Raw genomic sequence first — 27420 nt, 5'->3', positions numbered from 1 at the left:
TGGAGAATTTGGCGCGAAAATAAGCTCGTTAAGATTTCTTTTGAAAATCAAAGTCTTGGCTGGCGTGAAAGTGCAGTAGGAGAATGGTGTTCGTGATATTGTCAGTCGGCCGAGATCGATCCGCTCGCCGCGATATAATTGAATATATCGATGGCCAGGACTCTCGGCCAAGTAACCTCGAAATTCGATGCTGGATCTGGCTGCTCGATTCGAATATTCGCATCGGATGTCCGACAGGTAACAGATACGCGCTTTCAAACACAGAATGTAAAGCGGCCGGTTAACCTAGAATATCTCTTGTTAAGGCAATGACTAAGAGATTCTAGCAATTAGTCGTGAATCTTAACGATCCTCCCTGTGTGCATCCAACCACGCCTAACAGAAGATCTAATTTTAATTTATTTTAATTCAACCCGGCCAAGTTGATAGATTAAAATCGGCAACATATTTATCTTCGATTTGTATTTACGATAGCGTCCGATTTTGGCAGATCGAATAGATTTATTCCTCGAATAAATCTTCTAACTTGTTGTTATTACATATTATTTATATCGTAGACAATTTTTCATCGCGCTCGAAAAATTTCATCTTCATACACACCAGAAAAAAGAGATATCGATTTGCCACGGCTAATATTTCCCCGTTAGTCCTTGCGTTTATTTAAAAATAAAATGTTATATTTACATATCCTATTAAAAAATATTATAATATAAACGTACGTAAGAAACGATTATTATCGATAGAAATTTTCACTCAAACTTTTCAATCAAAGGAAAGAATGAAAAAGAAAAAAGTGAATAATTGAAATTTAAATTTCTCTTAAATGACGATGACACAAAATTGATATTTGTGGAAAAATCGAAGTTTCAAAATCTTTTTTCAGCCATTTTCGATCGATGGAAATGGCAGATATTCGTGAAACGAAGGGGAAAAAAAACGATCGAGACGAGATATTCTCGACGAAGGAAGGCCGAGACGAGTTAGAGGAGACGCGAGAAGGCGGAAAAGATGGACGGTGGCGTGTCATTAGAGAGTGGCGGGTACGTGGCTGGGCCGACAGAGGAGGGATAACATTCCTGCTTCTGTCGATAGATCGATCATCGTATCGTTCTGCCCTCCTCCTCCTCCCGCCTGCCTGCTCATCTCTCGCGTGTTTCGAGCTATTTCTCGAGAAGGAGAACGCACTCGTCTCGCTCGTCGGTTTTTCACCGACCGTTTCTCCGACGCCGTCGATTGTTCTATCTGTTGGTCGGTGATCGATCGAAAGGCGAAGAAGAAGGCCCGCGAGCGTGAGGGATGGACCAACTCTGGAGGAGGAGGAGGAAATGAAAGGTTTTTGCTCGTCGGGGATCGTCGACAGTTTCCTGGGGAAAGAAGTAACGTTATGCCACTTTTCAGTGGCAAGAAGAGTCTCGATAGAAAACGATATTCTTTCCTTCGAAGAGCAAACATGTATAGCGATTCTTTTTTAATCTAGAGAGCTAGATTATTATCGATGTAGAGAGATAAATGATTTCCTAGTGAGAACGCACTATTTTATTTTTCTTCTTTCTTTTTTTTCTTTTTTTTTTTTTTTTTTTTTGATCCGATGGCAGTAAAATTCGAGCGAAACTGGATCGTATTGGCTGGATATATTTATACAGGATGTTATCATTGTTTTATCGGTGTTACGTTAAATTCACGTTAAAATTAGAAAAATTTGATGATTCAACAAACCCGAGAAGAGAAAGAGAAAGATGAACTACACGTGTAAACAGTTATCGTATCTAGATAGCGGATTTTTGTTTTCTTTTTTGTTAATTAATGGTTCGCCGCAATTGCTTGTTATCGAGAAAGTGTCAATATCATGTGCATAAATGCTCTTTATCCGGGAAAGTGCATACAAACGCGTGGAAAAAAGGAAACGTTGGAGGATAAATAGAAAAGTAAAATCGTGTTGAACATCGGCGGTACAATCGGCATTCTAAATTGAATCGAATCAAAGAATCTCCCCCATATAAAAAGAAAAGAAAAAAACAACAAGAGCACCATTTAAACATACGTTAAAACCACCCACGCGCAAAATTAAGTCGCGTACCTGCTCGGTAAACGAAACTCTCTCTCGAAGGATCAAAGCAAAATGGAAACGGGGCGTTCTCCCCAACTCGCTTTTCCCGCCTGCTTTTCGTCCCGTTCCTTCAGATTGCTCCATTTTGATCCCAACGCCGTTTCGCCGTCACGCGTCGCTGCGCATCGAATTAATTAATATAGGCTGGTATCGTTCGGCCGGCAAGAAGCGAAATAGCGCCCTCTTTTTTCCGCAAAAAGGAAACAACTCCACCAGCCGGTACTCTCATTATGCGAGTCGTCTTACAGAACGATAACTTTCTCGATACTGTGTGCCTGCCTCTGCCTTCCCTCTTTTTTTCTCTCTCTTTTCTCTCTCTCTCTCTCCTCGATTTCTTCTTCGTATTCCTCTCCCCCGATATCTTATCGATGCAGACAAGAACGAGACGCGGGGCAACGGACGATGGCCAACTCTCTACGTGGAAACTGGCCTTTACTCCTCAATGAGCTCTTCTTCCTCCGCAAGAGTTACCGCTAATCTCGCGCTGGTGCTGTTGCCACCGCGTTTACACGAGCAGTACACGAATTAGTAATAATTTCGATGCGAAAATTATTTTTTTACAGTTTCTGCTCGACAGTTTTTCCACGTCCGTAATAATAATTGGCGAAAATGTGGAAATATGTAGGTAAATAGAATTTCGAAGTTGAAGGGGATGGTGATTTCGTACACGTGATTATCGTACGTCATTATTGTGAATTTCGAGAAAATATTACGAGAAATTATTACAGATCTTTCGTAGATCTTTCGGCTTCATTTTTGTGTGAAATTTGAGATATTTAAATGTATATGTAAATAAAGGAAAAAAACTGCAAGGATACGTATTTCATTTCAAACAAAGGAAAATAATTAGTGAATTTGTAATAAATCAGTGAATCGCAATAAAGATAGCGATAAAGGAATAAAAGAATCTATTACCTCTGTGATGAAATTAATTACCGGACAATGGACAGGTTCTCGAATAAATCATTTTCAATGGAAATTTCACTTACCAATAAGTTATCTCGATGGAGATTAAATGCAAATTAATCATTATATCATTAATTATTCAATTTCGAAAACAAACCATCCAATATTTAACAATCCATCCATCTTGGCGGAATTCTTCAATTAAAATTCCAACGCTATACGTTTCCGCGCTTCAAACTCGATCCTCCATCCTTCGAAAATCCTTCAATTGCGAAACGCGCGCGTCCAATTTTTTCCCCTCTCTTTGAAAATGGCCTTCTTTCGAATCCCCTCGATCTCGATCTCGAGATTCGTTCGTGAAGGGGCGGAACGAGGGAGGAGAAATAGCGGTCTCGACTCGAGGTACGGTCCTTGAAAACGTAGGGCGCGTTGCCTCGCAATTAGTGGAAATAATTTCGTCGTTAATTGCGTCACGGGCTGCCGGCCGCGTGTTTTCTCCCGTTGCGCCGTTTCTTACATGCCTCGAGCCTTTCCACAATCCGCTTTCTTGCTTTCCAACCGCGTGCCTCGCCCGATCGTATCTTTCTCGCCAATGGACGCGACGTGGCGATGCAAAAATTAAGCGGTTTCGATCGTTGTCACGTCGCTCGTCTCGTCGCATTGTTCTACGGGAGATATTTCATCCCGTAGGTGGAACAATTGGAGGAGAAAGGCTGTTACTTGGCTGTGCGCGTACCATTCCTTTCTTACTTACAAAGTTTCGACGAATAATGTCTGAAAATTTTTCTCCTCTCTATCTTAGGAAAGCCTCGCGTGAATAATAACCTAAATATTTTGAAGAAAGAAAATAGCAACGTAAATTTTCCGAAGGGAGAAGAGTCTACTACTTTCTTATGCGATACCAGTCGGAATAGCGCGCCGAGATCTCGATTAATCAATTTAAACGTGGAGATAAATGGAGATCGAACCAGATCAGAGGCAGGAAATAAGTATAAGTGATGAAGTTTAAATTTAAATTTCATTGCCGTTGGGCAAATTCTTTCGAAATTGCAAAGATGAAAATTCACAATGAAACTGTGCAACAGTAAGACGAGATCCAAGCTAGCTACATTATCAATAATTTGCAATACGATAAAGACTCGTCCCGCCATTGCGTGCTGGCCTCGTTATCACTCGTTGGATCACTCGAGGAAGCGAGGCTGACACGCGTCGGACGTGATTTTGATAGATGACCACGTGCGGATAATTCACGCGTGGAAAATGCAAATGTGTGTGTGTGTGCGCGCGCGTGTGTGTGCGAGAGAGAGAAAGGGGGGGGAAAGAGAGAGACGACGAGGATCGGGCACAATGAGAAGCGCACGGCCTAGTTTCGTGGACGTGCCTCTGGATCTTGCAATCGACCAAACATCACGATGTAAATTAAACAGTTTCTTCCTGTTTCTATCTGAGCAGAGTTTCGCGGGAACGAGCTCGGTTTTTCGCGACAAGAAGTGGAATTTGCGCGCGAATCAGGCGACCGTTTCGATACGTCACGCTGCTGGGTATGAGTCCTCTGGCAACCGTAACGCAACGTTATCTTATGAAACATCTGTTTGAGTTTCTACCGTTGCTAGAGGAAATAACGTTGGCTGTTGCTGATGGCTAAACGTTTGGACTACTTCCAAAGCACTTTATTTTTATTTATTTATTTATTTTTTTTTTTTTTCCGTTGTTGAGAAGAATTTGAGGAAGATTTGTTGGAGATCGATTTGACAAGAGAAGAAAAAAGTAATGTTAATAATTTACATAATGGTAAATTGTTTGATTGATCGCGAATGTCAAATCTTCGAGACTTTTGCTTCGATCCAGGTTTAATACGAATCTTGAAACGTAGGATCAATTCTTGTAGAGCATTCTCGAAAGAAAAAAGGATTGAACAGTGTTGGCTTATGAGAAATCTTCTTTCCCTCGAAAGAAAAAAAAGAGAATTGCAACCCGTTCAGAAATTTGATCCGTCTCTTGTTTCGACGAAATTTCGTAAATCTGGTAGCGCGTATCCGATCCACTTGATTCCGAAGAAAAAAAAGGAAACGTTTGATTTCAAAAGTTTGACTACTCGTCCACCTTTGACCGATGCGTATCCAGTTGCTGAAAAATTTCCAACCAAAGGAAAAAAACATCAAAAACAATCGGAATCTGTCTGTTCTGAACTCAAAAGTTTGAACTTACACAATCTTTTGACTATTCGAGTACATTATTTACGAAGGTATCGAATGACTATCCACTCGAGTTATCAAATTCTACCAGAGAAGGAGTGTCACGTTCAAAAGTTCCACCACTCATCCATCTTTGACGAGACTGATCGAGAGTTCCGTATTGCAAGTATTCGCAAAAGTATCGATTTACGAAACTGTGTATCCAGTTACCGAAAAATATACGTACCAAAGAAGAAAAAGGAAAGAAACTTACATTAAAGAAATACATGGATTATCATATCGAAAAAGCATCTAAAATTGTTCGCAAAATTTTATCGAACTTTATAAGCTTGCCAGCCACGAGAGTGTATCCAATCCATCCAGCTGACCGGTACCTCGGAACGGGAGCGCATGGTGGCTCGATTTTGACATATTTCCCCGTATGACCTTGAATAGCCGAAGATGCCGCGACGGGCCGAGGAGGAAGAAGGCGCTGGAAGAAGGACGAGTGACGATAGTAGTTAGCGGTAGAAAAGAAGAGGGTGAAGGAGCGAGGAGGAAGGAGAGAGAGGGAGAAGCGAGGCGGTGGAGCGAGAGGGAGAGAGAGGAACGGCGGCCAACGAGAGACAAGACGAGGAGGGCCGATGATGGCTACGATGGTGATGGTCAGTGGTTGTATACCGGTTAAGCCGTTCAGTGCCAGGCCGGCGTCCGTCACGGTTAAACCTCGACCGCTACGCCCGTGTTCCATCTCTCGTAGACCGATCCTCCGGGATATCGCCCTTCCGCCTCGCCTCGAGATCCTTACCCCGAATCGATGCCCGCCCAAATTCGTCCGAAACCGATCTCTCTCCAACAATTGTTCTCTCCATCCATTGATCGAGAGTCTTGTCCGAGGATCCGAGTGATAATTATCGATAACTTCGATAACTTCGTAACGATTGGAGGATCGGTGTAGTAGTAAGCTCGGTCGTCATCATTGGCCATCCAAGATCCTTGACCAAGGATATTGGAACGTGACGACAGATCGATCGTTCCAGAATTTGCATCTCGATCCCTTTGGCGGAAGGAGAAGAGAATCTGCCGGAAATTAAATCCAACGGTTCGCAACGGAAGAAGGTGAATTACTCGTATTCCATCCGGCTGACTCATACGAAGCGAGTCGACTCTCCTCTCTTCTCTAAGAGGAAGCGTTGCAGCATCGATCAACACAGGTTGCACACAGCCGCGATACACTTGGATCGGACCAATCCATCTGTCTGTCTTCGTCTCGTCGGTGCTCGTTCGCAGAACAGAGAACCCGAAAAGTTCTCTTCCCTTTCGTTGATAAAAGAGATAGATCGAAGGGAGAGATCGGGGAGAGATGAAGGAGTGAAAATTTGAAGGAGAAGGAGGAGGAGGAGGAGGAGGCGAAGGGGAGGAGGAAGGGGGAGGGACGAGGGAGGAAAAATTCGGGTGGAAGAGGCGAGTGCAGAATGGCGAGTGACACGCCGCTATCAGAAGGGGAAGCGGGAAACGAAGCAACCAGCCGTCGTCAGGATACCAGGATTCGGAGCGAGCGCGGATGAAGTAATTACGAGGATTGACCAGTCACGGACCAGTCTGATCCCAAGGGAGATCCAGGTACTTCTTCCGCGTGTCTCTCATTCTTCCGTGCTTCCTTCAGAAAATCGTGCCCGCTGATCGGCCGCCGATATTCTCTCTCTTTCTCTTTCGCCGATCCCCTCGGTTTCTCGCCTCGCCTCGCCTCGCTACAACTTCATCGAGAACGTAGAAACGAAGCGGGCAGAATTCGATCGATCGGCCGATTAACCCTTTGCGTTTACCGCCCTCGGTCGCCCCTCGAGTGTCGTTAACCCTTCGATTCGATGGTGAATAAGAAAACTTCGAATCTTATTTTTATTGTATTTATTGCAATCTCGATTTCGAGTAATTATTATTAATATTTATTCTAATTCTGATTCGTATTCTTCGCGTGATCGAAATTTTAGTTTGCGTTTAGGTATGTACATTGGTCTTCGTACATTCTTCATCAATCAAGCTAGCTTAAATTCGAATTATTTGAGACAATTTAAGTGTATATTTGAAGAGATGCGTTTCACAATGTTGAATCGATTGAAATTGAAAAAAAAAAAAAAAAAAATTCTCTCAAAAACCTTCAAAAACCTGTAAGACGGTTGCAAGATTACGATTCGCTAATTTTTACCCCGATCTCGTATTCGATCGCTTCTGTCTCGTTGAATGAAGAAGAAGAAAGCTCCGTTCCATTCCATTGGAAAGCTCGCAATAGAAAGCCGAGGCGAGTTTCTTAACGCTTCGAATAAACGGTGAAGGGTGAAAAAAACAACGTTGCCGTTGTAAAAGTAAAAGCGGGAATGGGACAGCCCATACCTCATCTAGAGGCCAGACCGTTTGTCCTTTACAAACGTATGCAATCGTCTCTCGTTCGCCAGGGGACATGGGAGGAAAAACGGAGACGGAGAATGGGGGAGGGGGAAAGGAAGGAGGGGAGGCGAGAAGAAAGAGATTTTATCCGCGAAAGCAATCGCGCGACGCGATAAAGACCCGACAATTCAGCTACCAGTTGGCGAGTCCTTGATGGCCGATGCTACCGATTTCCATGCCCACTCGAATACCGTAACGATGCCGAACGTGACTTCGATCGAAAACCAGCCGCGATACGTACGTTCGTTTCCAGTTATCTATTACCGTTGTCATACTTCCGTAATACTTCTTCATCGGCCGTTAATCGCGCGTACAGCCTTATGCCTGGTCCACACCGACCGGTTTAAAGGAATCGAAGAGTCGAGAGAGAGAGAGAGAGAGAGAGAGAGAGAGAGAGAGAGAGAGAGAGATGGAAAAACGAGGCTTGTCGATTTTTCGAATTATACTTTCGACTAAATTTGAGTTTTATTTCTTAAAAAAAAAAAAAAGAATTTAACGTGATCAGAACTAGGATCGAAATTTGAAAGGTTCCTTTCTTTGGAGAATGAAGAGAGAAGAAGTGTACGTTCTAAATTGATTAAGGTGTAAAGAAAGGTGTTATGGGGAAAGGAAGAGAGTTTTAATTACGTGTTTTATAATTGTGTATCATCGTTTTCGAGATTTGTGTACGATGAATATACAGGATATGTATCATATGGGGGATCGAAAAACTTGGATATAGCGGCAGAGATCAAAAGGAGGCTAGGCAAGGTTACAAAAGGTTCTCTGTCCTCCTCGTGGAAGTCCACTTTCGTCTTCCGTGTTTCGATCGAACGGCGGTGTTTGTTTTGCGTGTTGCTTGGAAATGTTCGTCCCATGTGTCTCGAATAGCATCTGAGATAGCATCTAAGGTAAACGTCCCAGTTTGCCGGATAAACTTTTCAATATTTAAAAAGAAAAGTGAATACGAAAAGTGATCGCAAACTGCTACATTTTTTAAATAAAACTTCAAAAACTTTCGTTTCACTTTTGCAGAAGAATTAAAAAAATATATATATTTCTATTTTAAAAAAATAATGATGTAACAATATTCCAAAAATTAAGAAAACAGGAATAGAAATAATCAAATCGAAGAATGATATAAACGGATAACACGCACAAGTAGTTAACAGTCGTGTGGCGCTAGTGTCGCATCGTTGTCGTGACGATAATTGGAATATCAGAGAATTGGAATTTCGATCGAAGAAATTGTCGATAAACCTCGATTTCGTCAAGGAAAGCAGAAAGCGTAGGAAAGTGACACTTGAAGAGCGAGCCAAGAAACATCGTCCAGTTATTAAAAGCAAAAAAGAGAAAAGTTAATGGCGCTCGTTCGGCAAATCGTTTCGAATCAACTTTCGAGTTAATTATCTCGAGGGGAGACACGCGGTTTTTCCAACGGTGTGAAACGGGCATTAACCACGAAAGCTGGAGCTCGAGGGAGGCGAAATAGCGTGGACGTGCACGTTTATAGATAATACGGTTGCACGGTAAATTTGCCTCTGTCTTGAAACGAGCTATCAGTTTCAATTGGCGTGTCGTATCGTGACCCGACATTTCTCCCGTTCGTTCCAGTAGCCGAGTATTGTCATTATCGACCCGTTCGATGTACCGTAGCGTTGTTAAGACGCGGATAAAATAAGTGCTATTACTTTAATTGTGTATACTAAATTGCTGATTCGCCGATTACCGATGCATTAGGACGTTCAATTGCGTGACACGCTCCCGATATTTCGTATTCAACCGTTTCGGTCATCGAGTTCTCTCCTCGACTATGCTTGAATCGCGTATGCGAGCATCGTCTTGCTCGCCTCCTCTTTCTTTGCTTGGTTTCGCAAGAAAAAAAAAAAAAAAATCTATCTATCGAAATTATGTTCTAATCTGACCAAGTTGAGTCAAAGAAATTCCACAATCCCCTGTTGGACCTAACCTAACTTTCGAAAAAAACGTCGCCGCGCTGTTACTAAAATTTCTCATCCGCCGTGTCCGTCCATCGAAGCGAAAGCTGGCATGGACAATCGAGGATGGGCATTTCTGAGGACAGGGCCACGAGACGTCGTCCTCGATCATTTCTTGTCGATCAGAGACTACCTCGACTTGTCCAAATCTACGATCGTTTCACCCGCGGAATGAAAGCGTACTCGTGCCAGTTTCCTTTTACCTTTTATCGTTGGAAAGAAGAATTTATCGTTTACCGATAAAGCGTCTTCGTTTAATGGGACACCGTTTAATGAGAGACATCCTGAAATTTCAACCACTTGATCTCTCGTGAGCTACCGTGGAGAACACGCGGTCTGCCTGATCCGATTTTTCTCCTTCTTTTTTTCTCACAGGGTTGATAACTGGTTCTGTCTCGCGATAATTATATCAGTCTACGGATAACGGGAATAGAATGGAGATTGGCGAGAGAGGGTATCTCTATTTTGCATCCGATAAAATTAGTTCGTTAGACTTCGTTACTCGAACCCCGAAACTTTGATAAAAACTCCGTGAAATAGTATGACTTGTGACGAGGTAAACAAGAGTTTTTTTTTAGATCGAGGCAGTCTTTAAATAGTAATCGAATTTTTAAAAAATAAAACTTTCAAACTTTCATTTTCTTCGTATCGATCGATGGGCAAAAACTTTGAAACCTTGAAACATTAGAAGAATTAAAAAAGTACATATATATATATCTCTGTTTCAAAAATGTAGTAATGTGTAACGATTTTTTGAAAAACGGATGACAATTTTAACAATTGTTAAAACTCAACAAAAATGTTCAAAGATCACGATTAATCGATCGAAAATTATTAAGATTACATTCAATTTATTCGTAATCCATAATTTTTTTAAAACCTTACCTCTGCAACAACAATATTTACGATCCAGATAATTATATAGCAGATTGAGGATGTATCGAAGCGTTCGCGAGATACACATCCAATTCCCTCGGCTCGATCCTCCCAAAAATCGATCGGGTCGCTTAACGGCGAACCAGGCAATGAAACAGTTTATTAGCTGGGTGTGCTATCTGGTATCAACCGGGCTCGGCCGTCGTGAGCTTAATGCCCGCGTAGCGGATTCGAGCGTTGCGAGGTTGGAAACTGGTCTCCGCGGTTCTCTATGAATAGAATTAATGGTCGGTGATACTGCGGTTAATCGTCGCCGAGGAAGAGAGGAGAGCCCGCGTGAATGACGAGCAGAGATGTTCCAAAGATATATATACGTTTTGGTAAAAATTTTAATTGTCGGATCATCGACAAATCTCTCTCTTCTCTCCACATTTATTTTCTTCTTAATCTTGGTGATATTCAATTCAAACAGTATTGAATATTGTGTAAATTCGACATTAAATCGATAAGCAGAATCGATAAGAAGTCCTTTTAAAATCAATCTTCTTGGCCTCTCCCTGAACGTAACTATTGTTATTCTCGTGTACGATCTGATAGCAGGCCGGTATGGGATACGGTAGCCGGCGAAACACGCGTCGATATCTCGTCTTCCTCTTCACGGTTGTTCGCCTCTCTTTCCGCGATTGAGTAACTGTACATCATCGACAGAGTCTACGCCGAGTGGTCCGAAACGAAGCGGAGCAAAAAGCCATATCTCGGAAATAACATGGGGAGGATTATGAATACTCGGGTCAGTTTATTAAGGGACATAAATCGCGCAAAAACCGGTGGCTAATTACGATCCAATTTGCCCGGCATTCGCACCCCACGAGGCGATTAATAGTTGTTCGTAGGATGCCATCTTCAATAATGCCTAGTAATCCAATCTTTAATAGTCCGTGTTCTTATAGATCATCTTAATCTCCTCAACGTGGCAATCACGCGTCCGTCGTATTAACTCTCCGGCGCCAGAGAGCCATATTTACATTCTTGATTGTTCGAAAAAATAATAGAGGCAATTTTATCGAATAAAACCTCTGGATACGCCTTTTATAATAAATAATTACAACTGTAAAATAATTCATCGTATGTCGTATATCTCTCGTGCGCGGATCGAAAATAATATGGCGAATGCCGTATAAAAAAAAATGCCATTAAAAATGTCTTTTAAGGAAAAATAAGGAATGATCGAGACAAGACGAGTTGGTGGAACGTGATTAAAAATCTAACTTTTAAACAATAAATACGTGTAAATCTTCTTTCGAGAACGAGGGGACGTTTCGATTCGTAACGAAACGAAGCGTGAAGCAAATAGTGAAATTGGGGATTTGATCGGCGTGAGAGAATGGACGATACGTGCGATCGCGAGCACACTCGAAAGGGAACAATCTTTCCCATGAGAAAGCGGTAACAACCAAATTCCAGGCTGACGAACTCAGCCTCTTCTTCTGCTCCCCTTAATCATCCTCCATTTCCTGCAAAAGCAAGTGCTACGCCCGCTTGTTAAAACTCCGCGAACGCCTTGGCCGGTCGGCAAGTGAACAAGCCAGGAAAGACATAAATTAAATTACCGCGGTATCAAGCAGCTCTGCCTGCTACAGATAGGATCATTCGTGAACTGGGAAACCGATGATTTGGCGGGGCGTTACGGAAGAGCAGTGAACGACAAAGAAAGGCAAAACCGATCTCTGTCGAGGATTAGACGAGAACAACAGGAAGGGACGAAGGGGATGAAGAAATCTCGCTTCTTTCGAAAGGATCGATACGATCGTTACTTCGAACCATGATATCATAATCCGTGAAGTCGAGACGGAGGGGAGTGTCGTCGCAATTGCTAATTGCAGTCCATTATTAGCCGATGCATAACGCGTCATCTTCTCAAACTGCAATTTAATTTCCCCTCTTTATACTTTATATGCGATTTACGTACCAATTACGATTGACGATCGTTCCTCTTCGTTTCATGGTAGAACGTCAATTATCCGAGTTAAAAAATGCTTAGTAAAAAATATATATATAGTTGCTATAAAAATTACGAGTGTAATTAAATGCGAGCGTATTACGTTCCCTCGTCGCTTAAAATTCCCTTTCGTTGCTGTCCAAGTAAAGTGTACAGAATTGTACGATTAAAAAAAAAAAAAAAAAAAAAAGGAACATTTCGTTGTTTATACGTCTTAATAATTCTTAATAATATTATAGAATTTCAAGACTCTTGGTCGGGAATCGCGTCGAAAAAAGGGGCATTAACGAGGGGGGAGGCCTTTGTCCCCGTTAGGGAGGGCCGGTTAATTGGTCGGTTAGTGGGTTAATTGACGCGTTCTTAATCAGCCATCGAGTATCACGAAGGATAACGAGGTTAAATTGCTCGAGGTTGGCTCCTTCTTCAAATCTGACCCTCCTCGCTGCGTGGACCGACGCGCACATCACAATAGAAAGCCGCGTTCCTCCTCTCCGCAGTTTTCCACGCCACGGTGGGATATTTTCGCGGCAAAACGAACGATTAAATACGTTCTGGAAATGGGAACGAGAGTCGGTTGATGATAACCCAAGCTACACACTCGTTACGGAACGTTTGTTTGCGGAGGAGGAGGAGCTGGAGAACACACGGTTATCGTGTGCACAATCTCACGGGAATTAGAATTAATGCCCGTGTAATGAATCGTGTCACCGTGCACGTGAGACGTCGATGGAACACGATGGAAGGAACGTGTACTTGTGTCGGTGGTTGGTTTATATGTCGCGCGATGTTTATGCTAATTTAAATTTTTTCTTTCTTTTTTTACGAGCCCAATGAAAGTTGGAGATCTGTCTTTGAAGTGACAAGCGATGCGTAGTATTGACAGGTCTATCGATCGATTCTAAAAAGATATTTTTTCGAATCGAGATTGAGATTTTATTGAAAACTTATTGAGAACGAAGGAAATATGATACGTTTCTTATACGTCAATTGTCAATTAGCGGACACTCTGTATATTGGTGTGGCGCGTTGATACTAAAAAATGTCGTTGAAGCAAGAGACGAATAAATGACAGATTCTACGAGAGATAAGGATGTTGACCGTGGATCGAGGCCTCGCTTGTCCTATAAGACGTGTCCTACAATAGAGTGTGGGCCGTGGTACAAGTTTCGTAGCATCCGAGAAGATTCATTTACAGGCGGGGTTCGTAACGTTGTTGCGAACTCGTGTCGTGATGGAATGACGCGAGAGAAATGTCTCGAGCTTGGGGATAAAATTTAAGAGGCGGTGGGGAAAATTGTAAATCGAATCGAATCGTGTTAGCGCATAGTGATCAGTTCTCTTTTTCAAGTTTAAGGTATCATATTCTCTCACTTAATAAAATTATTACGAAACAATAGCTACTTATATTTAATACTTTCTTTTGCACATCGATTGAACCGAAGAAACATCGCACGTACTTTGTCTATTTTCAAAAATCAGAAAAAGATTTAAAGATTGTACAATGATCGTTAGATTTATCAACACTCGATCATTGTTGCATCGAGTTTGATTTAATTTTTACCTCCCAAAAGAATTCTTCGATCTTTTCGAAGGATCCTTCGAATTTCGAAGATTAATTAAAAAATTAAAACGCTTTCAGAGGAGGAAAAATTATTCGATTATCCACGTAATTATCCGCCTGTGTTTATTCACGCGGACAACCGAAAACGCGAGCATAAATTTTAACGTTCACGAAATCCCGTCACGTAGAGATCCTGGCACGTGTTTAGGAAGCCGGTGGAGAAGCACGAGCATTATGAAACCTCGTCGCGACTATGAATGTTAATGGGGGGCTCAGTGGCGGCGACGTTTACTATCGCCGTTGCAGAAAGTAGAAACAGGACTGCGCCACGAGCCATTGCTCTTGTCCAGTCTTCGAGAATTCCACGAATTCGCGCGGAAGCTTTTCTCGAACAGCACGATTTTTCCTCGCTTCAAATTTGATTGAACTTCGCTCTCCGTTGAAAATTTGTAAATCGTCTGAAGACTCGTTGATAATTGATAAAAGAAATTCCGAATATCGGGTTATAAAATATTATTCTTCTTGAATATTTCATCTCGATGGAATTGCGCTGCGGATGAAAGAAGGATCGAACAATCATTCGACGATCGAAATTTGCATTCCAATGATCGATCGATCGAATGATAATGGAATAACTTAAAATTCTGAAATTGCTACGAGGCGGCGCTCGATACTTTTTATCTTGAAAATTTGATCCTGGATGGTAGAAAGATGGAAGGATTGATTCGTAAAATTTATATCCATAAAAGTTACGTTAGATATCGAGTCGCCTCGTGAAACATTGATAGATAATAATAATTTAGAGAAAATTTAAAATGCTGAGGAATGAGAACGGGTCGATGAGAGTCGATGGAGGGGAATAGTTTAGATAAATTCCAAGAGATAAGAGTTACGATCGGATAAATCCGTCGGATCAGTAGGTCGTGTGGCGCGTGTACTTTTTGCCGCGCACGGTTTCTCGCGATGTCTGGTCGGCCAGGAAACACCTAAGTCAGCGACAGTTTTATACTCTTTGCTTCTTGACCTTGCCCCAGAGAGGCCACCGATCGGAACACTATTCGAAGCATGTAGGGTAGAGCAGTAGTTTTCTTTCCTAGCCGGCGGACGCTTAACGGTCTCGGTCCAAGCCGATCGAATCGCCTACGGTGTATCCTTCAAGTATCTTTAATGTGACCAACCTGCGATCGATCCGTTCGTTATACACCTCATCCTTCTTTTTATTATTATTACCAAAATATTTTCAACTGTCAATCGTGGCATTCGAATTAAAAATTTTTGAAATCATTCCACGATCAGAGTCGACATCGGTCAAGCTTTAATTCTAATGAACCTCTTTTTCTCCAGCAATAAAGTTGTAACAGTTTTGAGAACGAGAAAATAAAAAAAAATTTCGGATTGAAACGAAGGGAAAAGAAGACGTGCGGATGTTAGATGGATGTTTACAGAGGGAGAGGAGGAGGAGAGGGATATCGAGATCAATGGAAACGAGCGGCGAAAAATGGTGTGCCGGATATGTTCCGCGTGCTCGCGGTCAACCGAGTTCTCGTTGCCCTGAAATATGTGTCACTTTTTGCGGGCGCTCGTGCGGGAGACGAGGTAACACGAGACCACGGCCCAGTTCCTCCGCAACCGCGAGGGGCACACGCACTCTATTCCTCCGTCGTTCCTCGACTGACTTTGCCTTCCTTTCCCCGCCTCGATCGCTCCTCTCGGTTCCCTATAGATACTTCGATCGATCGATCGATCGCGGGTTCAAGATTTCGAATCGAAGATATTGAAAAATGATTCAAAGGATTTTTTTATTATACAAATTCGTTTTCGTCGTATTAAAATTAAGGAGGTGTGAAGGTTCGATTCATTTTCCAGATACATTACAATGATTAATTAAGTGGCTGTTGGATAAAAATTCAATCGAATTTGTAAATCGTCCGTTCAAAATAACAAAAGTTTCGGTAAATAATCGGCCGATTTGGAAAAGTTTATCGCTACGCTCTGAAAGAACGTATCTTTCGATATGAAAAATGCATGCACGCAAAAGTTAGAAAAGTAAGAAGAAACGTTTTCACGCTTGTTAGAAACAAGCTTGGTCCACGAGCTCGATCTCGACGTTAGCAGCTCTTATAAAAATTCAAATTTCGTCCTATATCCGGGACGAGCAAGTCGCGTATAAGAAGCTCGTTCCGAGCCAGTTTCGCTTCGGAAAACTTTCGTTTTCGATCGAAAGGGGAAGGAAAAATAGAAATCGAAATTGCGCCTCTGCGTAATCCATCAAATCGAGAAGAAGAGATTTTCCATTCTAAGAGAAATATACAGGGAAGAAATAAGAAGAGGAGAACGAATATATCGATACTTCTTCCCATTGCCTTCTTTTTCTCCACTATCGAAACTTTCTACGATGCTCATATAAATTCCAAAGCTGGAACTTCGATACTCGACAAACTTTCCTCACCTTCGCAGAACGAGCTTGGAAAATATTCATCCTCGATATCCTTAAATTTCTCTTCTTCGAAAACAAATTTTATCTTCCACTCTCGTTTCTGTCTATTGAATTCTCTTTGAGTTAACCCACGCAATCTAAATAAATAATCCATATACAAATCTGCATTATGAAAGAATTCGTGGAAAATCTACTTTCGTTCAACAATTAAAAAGTTACGCGAGGAGCTTCAACAATCCGCTTTAAAAATAAAGGAAAAATTACATCGGAGGAAATATCATTGTCAGGATTGAGGAGATCGACCAAAGATCTGTCTACGAAGAAAAGAATCCGAAATAACTCGAACTTTCAACACAAAAATCTGTGGAAAGTCAATATAACGTTGGGAACAAAGAGACAAGCGACTCGAGAAAAAGGGAAGAAGAGGGGAGGAGGCAGACCCATTCAGAAATCGCTCTGTCTGCGGCGAAGCCAGTCCGGAAATACGAAATTGATGTTTGCATACCACTCGGTGGATCGATCGTCGTCGCGTGTCCCGCCGCTAGTGATTTCCAGTGACGGGCTAAACCAACCAAGTAGAATCAGCCATCGTGCGTACGGCTGATTTTCTCTCCTCTATCATCCACGCCACGCTCGCGTGACCTCTCGTGAATCGAAGGGATTGAGAGAACTTTCGAATCGTCCATCGATCAAGCCGCCCACGCAACGTATATATTATTACAATAGCGTGGTAACACAATCACGATCGAAATGAGATATCGCGCGTTGATAGATCGAGTCGAGAGTTTCCATTCGTTGGAAGGAAATTTTCATCGATCGAGTCGACTCTAATTGGACTCATCTGTTATCTGAATTAGTTGGAATTCCAATTACAAATGTAACAGACGATATACGCGGTAGATAATCGGAGAGACGAGGTGGAAATAGATGGAAATTTTATTTATCTGTACATTGGTTGAATGAAGTTGAATGAAAATGCTTGAGGAAAAAGATTGAGATATATCAGAGGATATTATGGATAGAAAAGAGTATTGATCGCATTATTTTCCGATCCAACTTTGTCCGATTGAAATGTAACGTTTTACACTTTACGATATAGATCATTTTACGCGCGTGTTTTCAAAATAATTAAAATCGTGCACACTTTCAGATTCCAATTCCAATTGCAAAAGGTCCATCCACAATTTTTACGGCTATACGAATTACACTTTTGAAACATATCGGAACACGGAAGTTAATTAGCAGTTAAATGGATTGGATGAAGTAACAGACGCTATTTCGAGGATAATAAATCTTCGCGGATACGAAAAATAGGCGTTTTCTCGCGTTCAGTGTCATCGAATAGTCGGCACGCGATCGGGCAGAGAGAAGAAGAAAAAGAAGAAGAAGAAAGAGAAGAAGAAGAAGAAGAAGAAGAAGAAGAAGAAGAAGAGGAAGATCGAAAGGCTTTCGCGTAAAACGACGGATGTAAATCAAGTCGAATCGAGCGTGATGGGCGAGCTTTCTTCGAAAGCGTGGCCGAGGCGAGTTGGAAACATCGACCGGGTTGATTTATGTGGCGTGAAACGTGTTGACACACGGCCCAGGCCACGTCGAATCAATGTTTTGAGACTAAACGATTCGCCAGGAGCGCGAATAATCCCTTTCCCCTCCCTCCCCATGATTCGCTTAAAATGATAATGAACGAACGGCCGAGCCGAGAAATATCACCTGTATGGACACTCGTGGCCGATAGACCGAGACCACTTTGCATTCGAGCGTTCCACCTGCGGAAGCGCAACAAGCTCCAACATCCTCGAACTTGCTCGATTCTTAAACGCTTGTATATTTTAACATTCGACGCGAAGATTAATCTTTAGATCCTGATCCTATCGAAGCAAGTGGTTAAATGGTGTTTGTTCGTAAAGAATATCGCGTTCAAGATAGAATAGAATAAATTTCGATTGAAAAATCGAGCTTTGAAGCGATGCTACCTCGAATAGAGATGTATAATTGATACGAGCTTAGATTATTACAGCAGGTCGAAAATCGGTAATATTTTTCAATTTTAACGCGCAAACAAAATTACATATCCAATAATTGCATATCCTTTACGCATAATTACACATCAACTATCTGAAGAATCTAAAAATCTTATGATTCTTATGATCGAGGAAAAAAGAGAGACCCTCTATAAAGATTCCTTGGACATTGTTGGACTCGACGTATACTCGATATACACCCTTCGTCCCATTCAACGTTGGAAAGGAAGCGAGAAATCGATTTGAAGGGGACGCAAAAGGTTTCGCAATGGCGCAGAAGTTTTTATCGGATATCGATTTTGCCGAGGATCCGCGGACGGAGCCACATCCACTCCCCGTCCGGCGTGTGTCGCCTTCTGAAATACGAGACGCGATAAAACCGCATCCGCCCGTCGAGGCAAAAAGCGAGCAGGGATCGTGGTCGACTGTGAATCGGTGTCAACGAGACAAATTGGCCGAAAAAACGAGCGAGAAAGCACCCGAAACTCAGCCCGATGACCCGGTATTCGAAACCAGAATTCTTCCTCCTCCTCCTCCTCTCTCTCTCTCTCTCTCTCTCTCTCTCTCTCTCTCTCTCTCTCTCTCTCTCTCTCTGGGATCAACAATCGAGCCGCGTTTTTCTTCTCGCGTCGAAGGCAGGGTGCACCTGCTACCGATTCAATTACGTACGTACGCCCCGTGTCCCCCAGGTTTTACGATCATCACAGACTTTGTTTTCGATCGGTAACGAAACGTGACGAAACGTAGTTGCAAAAGTTTGGGAAAAAGCGAGACAATAATTTTCGAGCGGAAAGAATTGGGAAAAAGGAAAGAAGAGTCTTCGTTTTTAAAGTTTTTTTTACACAAGTTCTAGAGTGAGAAATGTTTTGTCTCTCCTAAAGTGTATACGATATAAGTAAAATAATAAGAATTTTTGTATTTTGAATATACGCTACAATTGTTCTTATTGCATAAAGAAAAAAAAGAAACGAAACGATTTTTATCGATTGGAACTTGGAAAGGAATATGAATTTGTTCTTAATAATTTGTTTGCGTTCTGTGAGGAGAGAAAAAAAGAGGATGGAATCGTAGAAAGAAATTGATCTAAAGGAAGGAGAGAATACATGGAAGAACTTCAACTACGAGGCGTGACACTACGTTTCCCGCATTCTCACGTCGAAGTTCCATCGCCGGGCTGGAAATCCTGTTAAATCAATACCCTAATTGACCGAAGCGACTCGTGTGTAAACGCGCGGTGAACGCGTACGTGTGTAGTTTCGCGTAATATTCAAGCATCCGTGGAAACGTTGGCAAGTTGGCCGGCATCGAGCGTTACGCGATATCTTGCGTTTTACTACCGTGCTCTTTCGTTTTATTTGCATAATAGTCGCTGATGACCCGTCATAAAGACACACACGCTGTGGCGCACCTCGCCCTCTTTCCTTTCCTCCCCTTTCCTCGCTTCCATTCAACACGACATAACCTTTTTTACATAACCAAGTTACATTTCCAATCGTTATGCACCGCCTTTCATCTTCTCTTCATCCTCTGCACCTGTATCTCTATGTATTCCATATTATATATATTCCAGAATATATATGAAACATTTTTCTCCACGTCAATTTCGTTAGACAATGAATAGTATGGACAATATTATTATAACGAATGATATATTGCTCTCTGGATGGGTGTTTAGAGATATTTTTGGGAAATTTGTTTTTTTTTTTCTGAGCAATAATTTTCCACGAGTAAAATTTCTGGAGAGTTTTCGATAAGAGGGAGGCTCGAAGGCGTCAAAGTCAAAGGATAGAAAATCGATGACCTCTTATTAACACAATAAGTCAAACTCGAATGCACGGCATTCGTCACGATCAAGCACGTGCTAACAAAGGGGTCGATTTAATTGAATCTCCGCGGGCCCCACCCACGGAGGCGAGACGAGAGCACCAGGGGCGATCCATTGATTTTCCACGCGTACACCACACTGACCTCCTCCACGTACGCCGATATTACGCCGCCATTGAATTCAGGTTACCGCGCGGCGTGTACAGGCTCATAAGACGGCGGACGCAAAAATTATGAATCCCGTGAAAGGTTTCTAGTACAAAGGCACGGCTGAACGGTCCAGTGCAATCGCACATTTCATTAAACCGTTACAGTGTGACGAGTTCTTTCGACCGGGATATAGAAAGGAGCGGTGCGCGCGATTGTTGCGCCATTCAATTTCGTTCCAGTGATATAACGTTATGAAAAATCAGCCGTTGATATTATACGTGGATCGAATCGGTTGGAAATTCTCCTATTTTCCTCACTTTGATCCTCCATTCTGAAGTGGAGCGAGCCAAGGAGCGGAATGTGTGCGTAACAAAGAGTAATAAGGATAACCGGAATAAATTAAATTTCAAGATAAGAACGAGATGAAAAGAACGAATCCCTTTTCCGCATATTTTTATTTTATCTATTCGAGTCGAAAAAAAAAAAAAGAAATACACGATTGAACACGGTGAAAAGTTTCCACGAGATTAAAAAAAATCTACTCGAAATCGACGTTCAAACATAATTGAAATAACTTCAACTTTTGTATAATTAATAATCGATCGATCGATCCGAAAATAGAGCGCAAGATAAAATATATATAAAATATGTATAAAACGAAGGAGGGAATCCAAAGAGAAAAACGGACGGGGATAACGATCGATTCCGCTTGGTTTCCCGATCGAGAGCGAAAATGTGACCTCGGAATCGTACTTTGGCACCTAGCCAAGGCGCGCGAGGAACGCGTGGCATTAGCCACGCTTATTAGTAACAGAAACCGAGGAGTGCGCGAGCAACTGTGTGCAACGGCGCATCGGCGGGGAAGGCAATAACGCGGAGTCATACAGGTGTTGTAACCCGTGGAACGCACACACGGCCAAGCCCTCCGATGGGATTAGAGAAGAGTTTTGCAACTGTGCCACCGATGGAAACGCTTGTGCAATTTGCATGATTCTCGAGGATTAACCTTGCGCGCGTAACAATACCCTCGAGCGGGATGTTCGTTCAAGAATTATTTTCGTATTTTTTTGCGAGAATATAGGTTGACTTGCGCTTTAACCGTTCTTCGTCGATGTTCGATTTTTATGCGAAAAGAATTCTTCTTCTTCTTTTTTTTTTTTTTTTTGAAAAGAATCGCGCATTAGGTTAGGTCGATCTGAAATATCTTGCTTTGTAAAATTTTTCTTTTTTTTTTTTTTTTTTTTTTGCGAAATGTAGAGACACACGTTAATTCGATTTAAGTGGTTATCTATTTGAAAAGATACATGTTTGAAAATATAAGATAAATATAGAATTTTCTATTTAAAGTTTTTCTACTTTTTGAGAAAATTAAGTTTAAAGCTTTTTTCTGGTGTAAAATTAGCTAATTCCTGGATTGGATGAAATGTGAAAATAATCGAAAAGTGTAAAATAAAATTTTATTTCAAGTTTTAAATTAATACCTTCGAGATAATTGAATTTGAAAATTCAATTCGTTACATATTCTTCTGTCCAATCTTGATTTTTTCAGAAATCACTCAAAAAACTTGAAATAAAACTATTTTTCTATTTTAAAACTATCCTTGACAACTTGTCTCTCTCTCAAAGATCATCTGTCAAAACTATTTAATTTTTCATATTTGAATAACGAGATATCCAGCGAAAAATTAGATTTAAAAATTTTTCGTACGAACGATCAATCATTGAAAATCGATGCCCGTTAATTTAATCTGCCAAATATTTTTTTTTTCTTCGAATAAAATTTCGTGCCGAGATATCTCGTTCGCGGATTAAAAAAAAAGAAGGGAGAGGAGGTGGAGGTTCGAACACCTGTATCTAACTAATGTTTCCGATTTCAGGGATCAGGATGCGGTGGATCGGTTACGTGGCCACAATTCTCTGGTGGTCGGGCATCGCCAGGTCCCTGAGCACGCTGAATCGAGGTCACAGTCAGTAATACTCCTTTTGGTGGTTTTAAACCCAAGTATTTCAGTAGCCTCGCCGCCGCGTTCCTTTCCTCGTGTCTCCCCGACTTTCTTGGCTGGACCACTTCCTTCGCCGAGGGAACTCTCTCGCGTGCTTTCGAACCAGAACTGGCCATTAATCGGATTCCCTTCGTTTTAATGCTATGCCTGACGTCTCGCGTATTTAGATCGACCACCTCTCTCCTCTCTCTCTCTCTCTCTCTCTCTGGCCTCTTCTCAATTTCCAAGTAAATAACAGTTTCCATCGTTTGTACAAACGGATACTTAACTCTTTCGCAAAAAAGTAGCCAGTTCTGGTTTGGACCCTCCCGTCGTTAAACGTTTCCTCGTTCTCGTACCCTTTCTCCGCTCCTCACCTGTTTCTCTTTCCTCCCCGTGAAATGTGTAACGCCTAATTGGAAGAAGGAACTCGGTCAAGGTGCAGCTCGGTCGTGTGCTCGGTCGGTGGGGAAGTCAAGAAAAAAAGGGAACAAAGGGTTCTTCGACTAATTTCTTTCCTTCCTTCCTTTCCTGTGGGCAAAAGAGAGAGAGAGGAAGAATGGAAAACTCGTTTCACGATGATTTGAAAATCGATGACCACGTTGCGCCACGTAGCATTTAGAGTGTCTATGCAAGCACGATAAATATTTCAAAGTATCGGCCCCCTCGATACTTTTCTCGTTCGACACGTATTAATAGCGGATTAATATTTCTAACTTGGACAGGTCTGTGTATGTAGAATCGTTGTGTACATAGAATCGTAACGAACGGGACGTAATTATCCTGCAAGTATCGTTGCTTGTTCGTGAACGAGGAGCCGGTTTAATATCCCCCCGTTTGATTACTAGCCGGGACAATGAGGAAAACCGTGCATCAGCGAAAGAGAGTGATCCCTGTGTTAATCATCCGCGACACAGAAACCGATGTGCCGTTTAATATTCCGCCAAACAGACGTGTTTGACGTTTACCCTTTTTCGCGACTCTGTAGAAAGGAACGTATGTGGAATATTTGTAACGATTATTGTTAATCCACGTGCATGATGAAAAGCTCGATGTATTTATCTTTTTTTTTATATTTCGAAGAAAACAATCTTGTAATCTGGCGTGATATTTTTTCTTTTTTCTTTTTTTTTTTTTTGTAAAGTCTGTTTTAAGAGATTATTCTGTTAATCTAAACGATGGAATGGAATTTGTTGAGAAGGAAGATAGTATCGGTTTCTATTAAATGAAAAGTGTACATTACGTCGATAAGATATGCCTTAAGATTACTGGTGGATTTTACTCAATTTAAAAATAAATTTTATACTTGTCTTTTTTAACCAGAACCAGTTTCACAGTCGTATCGTTGTGTACAGTGGTAATGAGTTTGGTCAAGTTTTTCACGATGCATTAATTACTATATTTTTGTGAGAAACGTAACTTTGTTATCTCGAACGGTATCTCGGTTAGCCTGAAAATGATTAGTCAAAGTACAGTGGAACCAATATAATAGGTTACTTGAAACCAATAGAAAATAATATCTTAATTGCCTCAAATCGTAAGTAAATCCACCACGAATCTTCGGCCCATTGTGTTCCCTCTGCTGTGAAGACGAACGTCGGCCACCGATAAAGTTTTTCTTTAATTAACGCCGCTCTTATCGGGAGAAAGCGAGACCGTGAAGGTAGAGAACCGCGGCAATTTACGTCGGCTTACGCGCTCTTACTGTCTCGGTTAACGACCTGGCCCAGGTCTACGTACTCTCGTACACTTGGACGATCGACCGCACCGTTTTTCCTTTCTTTTTTTTTTATTTTCTCTCTCTCTCTCTCTCTCTGTCTCTCTCTCTTCATTTTTGATCATCCTTCTTTTTTCTCGCGCGTGTGTCCTTTCGGCTTCACACGGCCACACGAATATCCTCTCTCGACAAGGGCCACGCCGCACTTTCACTGGAGAAGAAACTGGAAGAAAGATTCTATCGAAAGGTTGGGACGTTAACAACGCTCCAATTACCGAACTCGATCCGAACAGCGGTACCGGGCCCGGTTAATTAGCGATTCGGCCGAAATCCGAAAGAGAATCGCTCGGTCGGTAAGTTATCGATCCGGGCGGTTATTCCCCGAACACGAGGGAAACGATTATTCTTCGAACGACGCGACCTCGAGGTTCCCAGGATGCCGTTGTTAATTACGAAGGTGCATCGATATCTGTTTGAACGGTGGCTTATCACGCACCGCGTGGTCATGTAGGTCACGTGGTATCCGAAGATGAAGAAACAGGCGTCGATTGAATTCGTGAACCACTCTTGTTAGCACCGATCGTTACAGGCAGATTTTTCAAATTGATCCTTCAGTCTCGAATAAACGTTGTATATTAAATGGTCAAGCGTAATTGTGCGTTTCTCGCTGCCCTACTTTTAACCTTCGTGCATGTCGCGAAACAAAAAAATAACGAGAATCAATCATGAAACTTATCGGGTTAACATATATGTCAGCTGATTATACTTCGCAAAAATTGAATTTTCTTTTTCGTTAATATTCCAGAATCTATCGTAAAATCTTGACAGTCGATAAACTTTATCGAACCTTCACCGAGCATTATCTATCCATCTTCTTCATCCATCCCTTACATTAATCCAATTCTTTCATTCTCTAAAACACATAAAGGTGGGTCGATATCGGTCACAGAATAATGAAAGCTCACCTTGAACCATTCTCACTAGCTTTAACCACTTTGAACCGCTTGACAATCCTCTTTGAAACAAATCGAAGCAAAATCCTGACAATTAAAAATGACGAGAAATTACACTATATATATTCGCGTACAGGTTACAAAATCACCCCGAAACCCTGTCGAGCCCCGGGTCCAGAGTCCAAGGAGGGCACCTGCATGTTCGTGTGGGAGTGCATCAAGTCTGAGGGCACGCACGTGGGCGTGTGCGTGGACACGTTCATGTTCGGCAGCTGCTGCGTGCACAACACGACGACGAACGCGATCACCGCCTCCAATCACCATCATCATCACCACCTTCATCATCAACAAGCATCCTCTTTGGACCCGTTGAGGCCGACCCTGGCCGAGGCGCTGGGCAACGAGTCGACCAGGCCCACGCTCACCTCCCTCTCCAGCTTCCTCGTCACGGACACGAGCACCGCCAGGCCGAGTTACCATCCATCCGAGACGCTCGAGTCTTCCGGAGGGTCCGGCAGACCGCACAAACCGCTGCCGGCCGGTTCCGCTAGGCCGCTGCAAAAAAGACCGCACGCGAAACCCGCGAACGATCACAAGGACAGGATCCAAACCTCTGCGGTTCCCGCCTCCTCGTCGAATTTCTGGGAGAAAGGGTCTCAGAGCTCCCCAGAAATTTGGGAGAAGGGCTCTCATAGCACCAAAAGACCAGGATCTCCCGATTCTTGGGAGAAGGGTTCTCAGAGCACCAAGAGACCGAGCTCTCCTGAATCTTGGGACAAGGAGTTTCAAAGTACCAAGAGACCAGGACTCTCGGAAGCTTGGGAGAAGAACACTCATAGCACCAAAAGACCAGGAACTTCTGAAGTTTGGGAGAAGAATACTCACAGCACCAAAAGACCAGGATCCTCTGAAAATTGGGAGAAGAACACTCATAGCACCAAAAGACCAGGAACTTCTGAAATTTGGGAGAAGAATACTCACAGCACCAAAAGACCAGGATCCTCTGAAAATTGGGAGAAGAATACTCATAGCACCAAAAGACCAGGATCCTCTGAAAATTGGGAGAAGAATACTCATAGCACCAAAAGACCAGGATCCTCTGAAAATTGGGAGAAGAATACTCATAGCACCAAAAGACCAGGATCCTCTGAAGTTTGGGAAAAGAATACTCACAGCACCAAAAGACCAGGATCCTCTGAAAATTGGGAGAAGAACACTCATAGCACCAAAAGACCAGGATCCTCTGAAGTTTGGGAGAAGAATACTCATAGTACCAAAAGACCAGAATCCTCTGAAGTTTGGGAAAAGAATACTCATAGTACCAAAAGACCAGGATCCTCTGAAAATTGGGAGAAGAATACTCATAGTACCAAAAGACCAGGATCCTCTGAAGTTTGGGAAAAGAATACTCACAGTACCAAAAGACCAGGATCCTCTGAAATTTGGGAGAAGAACACTCATAGCACAAAAAGACCAGGATCCTCTGAAGTTTGGGAAAAGAATACTCATAGTACTAAAAGACCAGGGACTTCTGAAATTTGGGAGAAGAACACTCATAGCACTAAAAGACCAGGATCCTCTGAATCTTGGGAGAAAGGATCTTTGAGCACGAAGAGACCAAGCTCTTCTGAATCTTGGGAGAAAGAGTACCAAAGTACCAAGAGACCAGAATTACCTAATGTTTGGGAAAAAGGTTCTCAGAGCACTAGGAGGCCTGGATCCTCTGAAATTTGGGAGAAGGGATCTCAAAGTACTAAAAGACCTGCATCCTCTGACAATTCGGAAAAGGGATCTCAAAGCACGAAAAAACCTGTATGGGAGGAGAATAATCAAGATTCGAAGAGACCTGGTCATCATGACTTCCCGAGTCTTCAAAAGCCGAGACCGGAAAGTGACCAACACACGGTTGTCAAAGAGAAAGACACGACGCACGAAGGCTTTCAAAATCATCATCAGGGATACAAAGATAAGATAGATACGGGACTCAATACATTGGTGATTAGGTTACCTGGAAAAGAGCATGCGTCTAGCGAAGATGAAGGCATCAGGCCCAACAGGCCTAACAACCAAAGACCATCCGAGTCGAGGCCCGACGATAGTAAAACAGAGGACGGAGATTTGAGCGTTCAGGAATCGATTCATAGACCGAGTGTTAATTCGGTTGATGAAAATGTAAGCGTTTGATTGTAAAATTTTAAAAATGATGATGTTACTTTTTGTCAAATACCATTCGCAAAACATCGCTTATTCGAATTCGGAATAAGTATGAATTTTTTTACGTAATAAATTTAT

At 42.2% G+C, this 27420-nt stretch overlaps 1 protein-coding gene across 6 annotated transcripts in view; it reads left to right on the top strand.

Annotated features, from left to right (window-relative positions):
• LOC100864886 (uncharacterized) overlaps positions 1–27420 on the top strand; it is a 74409-nt gene that overhangs the window by 42067 nt on the left and 4922 nt on the right. For 2 of the 6 annotated variants that reach the window (XM_086917779.1, XM_086917777.1), the window contains exons 2-3: positions 22354–22443; positions 25265–27300. In XM_086917779.1, coding sequence (XP_086773905.1) covers positions 22362–22443; positions 25265–27300 — 2118 coding nt within the window. In that variant the 5' untranslated portion in view covers positions 22354–22361. Of the gene's footprint in view, positions 1–6643; positions 6811–22353; positions 22448–25264; positions 27301–27420 lie in introns of those variants that run through there. The other 4 variants (XM_086917781.1, XM_086917778.1, XM_086917780.1 and 1 more) reach the window with 4 other exon arrangements.

Source organism: Apis florea, unplaced genomic scaffold, assembly GCF_048593485.1.
Source record: "Apis florea isolate Af1SG1 unplaced genomic scaffold, ASM4859348v1 contig_2272_pilon, whole genome shotgun sequence".
Taxonomy (NCBI): domain Eukaryota; kingdom Metazoa; phylum Arthropoda; class Insecta; order Hymenoptera; family Apidae; genus Apis; species Apis florea.
This window is presented reverse-complemented; position numbering and strand designations above follow the sequence as displayed.